An 8162-nucleotide genomic window follows, 5' to 3' on the forward strand; every position below is an offset into this window, starting at 1 on the left:
GTGTGTGTGTGTGTGTGTGTGTGTGTGCATTTGGGTCAATAATGGACCAGTGACTGACAGATTGATTATTTGTGTGTGCACATGTATGCATACTGTGCATGCATGCAGGCATATCTGTGTAGGAACACACAGTCGGTGTAGGCATTTGCCAATCAGTAGGTTTGACTACAGGTACTTCAGTGTGTTGCGATCGAGGTTACCCAGTTCCAACTGGCCCCGGAGCCCTGCAGATAGACTACTGACAGGAACACATATAAACTTTTCACACCACTCGTATTCTTAATGTAAGATTCTTCTACTCAAATAAGTCTTTGGATGGACTTGCTGCTGTCTACATAAATGCTGCGTAAACATGTTGCTGGTGGAGCCCTCGGATACACAGACACTCTTCTCCGAGCTATCACAGGAACACAAAGTGTGAAATTCAAGTCTGCTTTGGGTTAAGTGTTGATTTTTGATGTATTACCATGTGCATGTCTGTGTCCTCTGAACACATTGGCATTGTGTGTATTTTATGCCCATTGAAAGTAATGCAACATGTAATGAATGTGGTGACTACTTGATGAGCTGCCTTGTATTTCCTTGCATCTTTCAGTGCAAAAGACGGGAGGCACCCAGCTCAAACTGCTCATGTCCTTCCCCAGCTATGGACAGGCGCTGCTGAAACCCATGAAGTAAGACCGGACTGGTATAATCCAGACAGACTGACATCTTCATCATCACATCTTCAACCATCTCATTTCCACCAACCTTATCACTGTACTCGTGTGTGTGTGTGTGTGTGTGTGTGTGTGTGTGTGTGTGTGTGTGTGTGTGTGTGTGTGTGTGTGTGTGTTGCACAGACAGTCCAGAGATGCAGAGACTGACCTCAACCTCTTCTATTTCTCCGACTTTGAACGGCACAACGCGGAGATTGCCGCCTTTCATCTCGACAGGTAAAAGGTCGCTCTCAGTTGCAGCCATAAAACTCACCCGTTCACCTCATTCCTATGTTTTTGACCTCGCAGAACAAGCAAAGTCCACGCCAAGAGAGCCAGGATTAAACCCCGCACCCTCCCGTTGTGGGGTTATGGTGCAAACAGCTCAGCCGCCGCGTGTTTTATCAAACTATAAAACCACACAGAGAGCTGTAAACCATAACGTAACAGCAAAAAGGTGACAACCCCTTGTGTTTTACCAACTGTCTCTCTCTCCGTTGTCTTTCCTTTTCTTATTTTCCATTTCACCCCCCTCTCTCTTTCTTACTGATTGTTACTGTCACTCTCTCTGTCTCTACCTCCTCTATATCGCCTCTCGTTTACCTTACCTGTGTCTCTATTTGTGTTTTTTCTTCTTTATGTTCCGCTATCTCTCTCCTTCCCTCGCCTCAGAGTGCTGGGTTTCAATAGGATCCCGCCAGCGGTCGGCAGACTCGTCAACATCACCAAAGAGATAAGAGACATCACTAAAGACCCCAGGCTCTTAAGGACGTTTTACACCTCTCCTGGTATGTGTGTGTGTGTGTGTGTGTTTTTGAATGTGTGCACCTGAGCATGCATATAACCACCGCAAGTATTCAATAACACACTCATGCTGAGATTTTCATTGGGAGTGATGAAGAAGGAAAGGATTAGGAGCGAGTATATTAGAGGGACAGCTCAGGTTGGACGGTTTGGAGACAAAGCAAGAGAGGCGAGATTGAGATGGCTTGGACATGTGTGGAGGAGAGATGCTGGGTATATTGGGAGAAGGATGCTGAATATGGAGCTGCCAGGGAAGAGGAAGAGAGGAAGGCCAAAGAGGAGGTTTAGGGATGTGGTGAGGGAGGACATGCAGGTGGGACAGAGTAAGATGCAGAGGACAGGAAGAGATGGAAACGGATGATCCGCTGTGGCGACCCCTAATGGGAGCAGCCAAAAGAAGTAGTAGTAGTAGTAGTAGTAGTAGTAGTAGTAGTAGAGAAGGAACAATGAATGCCTCTACCTATTACTAACCATCATTTCACAACACTTTCTTGCATGTAGATGTCTTGTGAAAGCCGCAATAATCCTCCACAAGTTATCGTCATGTTATTGATATCGAGGTTTTTGGCCAAAAAGATTGTCATTTTTTTATTTTTATCAGTACTGCCCAGTTCTATCCACTATTAGGTCAATCAAATCCACTCCCTCTGACTCTCCCTAGTGGGCAATGTGTGTTTCTACGGCCAGTGTGAGTACTACTGTTCAACCGAGAACCCGGTGTGTGGCCGGCCCCATGCTCTGGAGGTGTCCCTAGCCGCCATGTTGCCTGACCTCACCCTGGCTCCTCGCAGGTCTTGGAGGTCACCATGGAGGAGAGCCTACAGTCGCACTAAGCTAGCAGCGTGGGTACACACTCTCTGTCTCTCTGACTTATCAGCTGTCTCACACACATCGCTGTCCATCACCCCTAGCACCAACACAGTCTCCACCATCAACAGATGGTTAACAAACTTTAATGGTCTGTCAGACTTTATCCTATATCTATAGATAACCCTTAACTAGGAAATATCCATCAGGGAGGAAAACCAAATGACTAAACAGAATTCAGCACTGGTTTGTGTAGTGGATTTTCCATTTTGTTATTTTTATCATTTTTTCATTTCATTGCTGTAAATTTGTCATAGCTTCTAAAATTGTTCTTAACTCAGTGTCTCCATACTGTATGTCTAACGTTTCATCACTCACAGGAGCGGCACGGTGGCCCGGTGGTTAGCACTGTTGCCTCACAGCAAGAGGGTCCTGGGTTCGAAGCCCAGGCCGTCCCAAGTCCTTTCTGTGTGGAGTTTGCATGTTCTCCCCGTATCTGTGTGGGTTTCCTCCGGGCGCTCTGGTTTCCTCCCACCATCAAAAAGACATGCATGTTAGGGTTAATACTCCTGCCTGTGTCCCTGAGCAAGGCAATAGAAAGAAGAACTGGAGTTGGTCCCCGGGTGCTGCACCAGCCCACTGTTCTTATACAATAGGATGGGTTAAATGCAGAGAACTAATTCATTGTGAGAATACAATTTGTTGTAAGGTACAATGACAAAATAAAGTGGCTTTCTTTCTCATCTAAGTGACCTCTTCAGTCTCAACTGACTACAAGTTTCCCCACCCTTATAAACATCTTCACATAGATGGCCTCTTTGATTCCCCGTTCAAACCAGCGTTTCTCCCTATCAAGCATGTGCACATCCTCATCCCTGAAAGAGTGGCCACTGGCCTATAGATGGATGTAGACTGGAGTCCTGGTCTGACGTGTTAGCTCTCTTGTGTTGTGCCATCCTCTTGGCCAGTGTCTGTTTGGTTTCCCCAATGTACAAGTAACGGCAATCCTCCTGGCACTTAACAGACTATATTGCTTTGTTTGTGCCGGGGGAATTACTCCTTGGGGTGGACTAAGAGGGAATGACCATCCCTGAACCAGGGGGGGGGGCGCCTAAGAGTACATGTGTCGCCATCTTACAATGCTGTGATTGCAAACATTCCCCAATCCTCTGTGAATAGTACACATGGCCATTGTAATTCTAATTACGCTCACAGCAATTTGCATATGAAACTGATTGTTGTTTTCAGTCGCCATGCCACTGTATTGTTGATAAGGGTGGGGATAGCTGCAGTTAGTGAGTGCAGGCAGGGTGGAGTGGGTGGAGAAGAGTGTCAGGAGTGATTTGCGACAGAAGGGTACCAGCAAGAGTTAAAGGGAAGGTTTACAAGATGGTTGTGAGACCAGCTATGTTATATGGTTTGGAGACAGTTGCACTGTTGAAAAGACAGGAGGCGGAGCTGGAGGTGGCAGAGTTGAAGATGCTAAGATTTTCATTGGGAGTGACGAAGAAGGACAGGATTAGGAACGAGTATATTAGAGGGACAGCTCAGGTTGGACAGTTTGGAGACAAAGCAAGAGAGGAAAGATTGAGATGGCTTGGACATGTGTGGAGGAGAGATGCTGGTTATATTGGGAGAAGGATGCTGAATATGGAGCTGCCAGGGAAGAGGAAAAGAGGAAGGCCAAAGAGGAGGTTTATGGATGTGGTGAGGGAGGACATGCAGGTGGCTGGTGTGACAGAGGAAGATGCAGAGGACATGAAGAGATGGAAACGAATGATCCGCTGTGGCGACCCCTAACGGGAGCAGCCGAAAGTAGCAGCAGTAGTAGTAGCAGCAGTAGTAGCAGCAGCAGTAGTAGTAGTAGAGGATATCTGCAGTCAGTTGAGACTGAAGAGGTCTCTTAGCTGAGTGATGAAACGTTTCTCTCTCAATAGACGTTGTGTCCAGATGAACTGATTCCCCTTTCTGTGATCTCTGTACTACTATATTTACCAGGTGGGAAAAGGACCCAGCCTATTGTGACACGGTGAAGAAGACGCCTCCGTACAACCACGGCACCAGACTGGTGGATGTGATAGACATGGCTATACTGGACTTCCTTATGAGTCAGTCACCACCTTTAACACTCATCCTCATGAGTTAGCAGGTGACTTCAGAGACTGGAGCGAAGTTGAGGGAGTCCTGCTAGCCTTAGCTAGCTTTAGAGATGATATGGGGAGGCTATGTAGGTTCGTGACACGTTAGAGCCTTGTAGTGCGGTCGCATTTTGACTTCCCTCACAATGATGCCATTTACATACACACTGTAACACACATACTGAATCACATGACAGTTAAGGTGTACCTCGCGTTCAGCTCTTTGTACCCTTTGTGACATTGCAAACAATTACTAAATTGTCTCGAGTTATAAAATTGTGTAGTGTACCCGTCTACACTGAAACAACGTGAATGTTTTAGATGTTACTATTAAATTATAACGCAGGCCACAAAACAAGACAGTAATTGAAATACTTCCATAGTCGTTTTTCTAAAATCAGGATCCAGATAGCCAATCCAATCTGTTGTAAAGTGTGTGTGACATTTATGCAGCTTAACAAAACACATCCAAATATTTATATGGCAATGTGCATCAATGCGCATTTTATGTAACGACTAATCTGAATGTAGATGAATCCAAATGTCAAAAAGAACCAGAGGAAAGGCCGTGATTGTGTTTAAATATGCTTTTACATTTGGATTAGTGATGAGTAAACTTGGTAAAGATGACATGAATGAGCGTTTTCTGTTAAAGGCAACATGGACAGACATCACTATGAGACGTTTGAGAAATTTGGAAACAAGACTTTTCTGCTGCATCTGGACAATGGACGGGCGTGAGTACTGCATGGCTGCAAAGTATTTATCATGGCAGCCGGTATGTCACTAGTAAACATACTGTCAGTGGGTTTACCGTGCATGTGGTATTTCCCACCCATGTTTGCCAGTGTTGGCAGTAATAGCTTACTTTTATGTACGTTAGCCATGTCTGATGTTGTATTGTGGATGTTTTCAAGGTTTGGGCGTCACTCTCGAGATGAACCCTCTATCCTGGCTCCCTTACGTCAGTGCTGCAGGTGAAAACTAACACACTTCATTCTTATCAACGGAAAAAATATGGGGCGTTCGGGTAGCGTAGCGGTTGTTCCGTCGCCTACCAACACAGGGATCGCCTGTTCGAATCCCCCGTGTTACCTCTGGCTTGGTTGGGCATCCCTACAGACACAGTTGGCCGTGTCTGCGGGTGGGAAGCCGGATGTGGGTATGTGTCCAGGTCGCTGCACTAGCGTCTTCTCTGGTTGGTCGGGGTGCCTGTTCGGGGGAAAGGGGGAAATAACATGATCCTCCCACGCACTACGTCCCCCTGGCGAAACTCTTCACTGTCAGGTGAAAAGAAGCGGCTGGCGACTCCACATGTATTGACCCCCCGGATCGGCAGAGGGGGTGGAGCAGCGACTGGGACGAAACAACAAGTTGTTGAATAATATGTGAAATACATTTTGAGTCATGTATATCGGCCATGCTAAAATTGTCCCTAGGTGTGAATGTGTGTGTGTGTGTCAGCCCTGTGATGGCCTGGCGGCCTGTCCAGGGTGTCTCCCCGCCTGCTGCACAATGACTGCTGGGATAGGCTCCAGCATCCCCGTGACCCTGACAGCAGGATAAGCGGCTTGGATGATAGCTGGATGGATGTTGAGTCTCAGCTCTCAGCAGGATGTTGTGTTACATGATTTCAGCATATGCCTGACTTTTGCTAAATAGCAGAGCAGGTAAAAAAGACGGTATTTCACTAGGCCAAAATGTCGATGATCATGTTAATGTGTGAGCTGGCATAGTGTGTACAGAGTGGTACAGAGAGAGGAAGATGTGGTAAAGTATTTTAATTTTAATGCTTATTGCTAAAAGCACGTTTTCAAACCTAGGGGGCCGGACAGGTCGAAGGATTTCCACAATAAAGGCAATGTGTGAGGTTGACATGCCGTGTCGGTTTCGTTTGAATCGTCTGTCTATGCCGTTATGTAAAACAGTTTGAAAGGCCTTTTTGTACCTAAATGAACTCACCTCGCCATTTGTGCGGCATGGTTAAACACCGAACAGGGGAGGACTGCAGCGATGAACAACACAGACAGGATTGTTAATCGTCCGGCTTTTTGAGAGGTCATGAGCATCTATTGGTTAAAGCAGTATAATCTGAAAACCAACTTTGCATGGTTGAAACCTCCTTTCAAGAAAACTGCATCGGTTGAAGGCAATGAAACTTTTGACTTTTTTATCCCATGCTAAACCCGCCTCTACTCTCTCTCTCGCTCAGGATCCGCCGTTCGTCGTTGCTTCGCCTGCATCTCTTGTCTCTCCCCAGCTTCCGTCTGAGTGACGTTATGCGGGAGTCTTTGGCTCAAGACCCCCTGGAGCGCGTGGCGCCCCTCCTGTCTAAACCCCACCTGTCAGCCTTGGACCGACGCCTGGCCACCGTCCTGCAGGTGGTGCGTTCCTGTCAGGACCATCACGAAGATGTCATCTACAGTGATATGGAGGGGTATCAACGCCCGACTGAGGACAACCCATTCAAAGACATATTTATTTGACAAAGCGTCAGAGCGACAGGTCAGAGAAGAGCAGGTCTGCACCTGGGCATTTGCTACGGCTGTATTACAGTAAAGGTCACAGAGGAGGAAGCCGAGAGATATTCAGATGAATATCCAAAATTTAGATATGATCGCATCACCCTCTTCTACATTATGGTTAATGACTGTATTTATTCTTCCTACTCAGAAGAAAAAATCACCGTCATTCAAACTTGTAAGTGATGGGACACATTTACCATTGATTTGAATCAGTTAGGTGTGTAAGTTGGGGATGTTAGTGCACCGGTCTGATGTTGATGAGTAATTAAAGATATGATTGACGTTATATGATGTCATGAAACAAATATTCTTATAATAGTACTGTGGATATTTGTCCATTAAAACTCGAACTCTGACAAAACTTGTAAAATGTTTCATTATTCTATTATGAAATATCACAAAGCCGCAGGAAATGAGTTATAAGAATGTCGAAACATTTTCTGTGGGAGGACCCCACAACAAATCCCCCCCATTACTTTATAGAGTATTACAACGTAATGATGTCATAGTACTACTAATTACTATATAGAGTGCCACATAGCACTGTATATAGTAATGATATCATAGTACTACTATGATATTATTACCATGTATTATGATATCATAGTGCTACTACTATGTAGAATACTATGATTTAGTAGTAATAATGGGGGTAGTATCTTTGCTACATGGTAATCATATCGTAGCCAAGATTGTTTGTTGTGTCAATTACAGATTGTGTAAGTTTGCCTTAGATCATCAAAAAGCGGGGAGGAAAATCAAAGTAGAAAGCAGATTTACATTTTACCCCATAGCGGTGCTACATATCGGTACTACAGGCATATATCATTGTCATGAGAGCATTTATTAAAACAATGACCGTACAAAATATCAGGACTGTTTCATTTTACTCAGTAATCCAAAGGAGTTGAATCAAGTGCAACTGGACTTGGTATACATCCGTGAAGACGTTTCGCCTCTCATCCAAGAGGCTTCCTCAGTTCGTGCCTTTCTGACTAGACCAAGCTAGTCTGACTGGCTGGTGATGAGACTCAGAATTTATCCTCTAGGAGTCGTTGTCAGAGCTATTGATATGCGTGGCTCTCTGTGATCCGATGTTTACCAACGCCCGTCGCTAACAGAGCCATAGATATGCATGGCTCTTTTGTGTACCGATGTTATGGCCGCGCCACATCGGTACACAAAAGAGC

The 8162-nt window shown here is 45.4% G+C and overlaps 1 protein-coding gene across 1 annotated transcript in view; it reads left to right on the top strand.

Annotated features, from left to right (window-relative positions):
* Positions 1–7323, top strand: part of fam20cl (family with sequence similarity 20 member C, like) — a 29982-nt gene extending 22659 nt beyond the window's left edge. The window contains exons 3-10 of the mRNA XM_056288078.1: positions 596–674; positions 843–935; positions 1371–1486; positions 2164–2344; positions 4308–4417; positions 5103–5184; positions 5365–5424; positions 6660–7323. Of these exons, the coding sequence (XP_056144053.1) occupies positions 596–674; positions 843–935; positions 1371–1486; positions 2164–2344; positions 4308–4417; positions 5103–5184; positions 5365–5424; positions 6660–6933 (995 nt within the window). The 3' untranslated portion in view covers positions 6934–7323. The remainder of the gene's footprint in view (positions 1–595; positions 675–842; positions 936–1370; positions 1487–2163; positions 2345–4307; positions 4418–5102; positions 5185–5364; positions 5425–6659) is intronic.
* Positions 7324–8162: the final 839 nt, after the last annotated feature.

This window comes from Lampris incognitus, chromosome 10, assembly GCF_029633865.1.
Source record: "Lampris incognitus isolate fLamInc1 chromosome 10, fLamInc1.hap2, whole genome shotgun sequence".
NCBI lineage: Eukaryota > Metazoa > Chordata > Actinopteri > Lampriformes > Lampridae > Lampris > Lampris incognitus.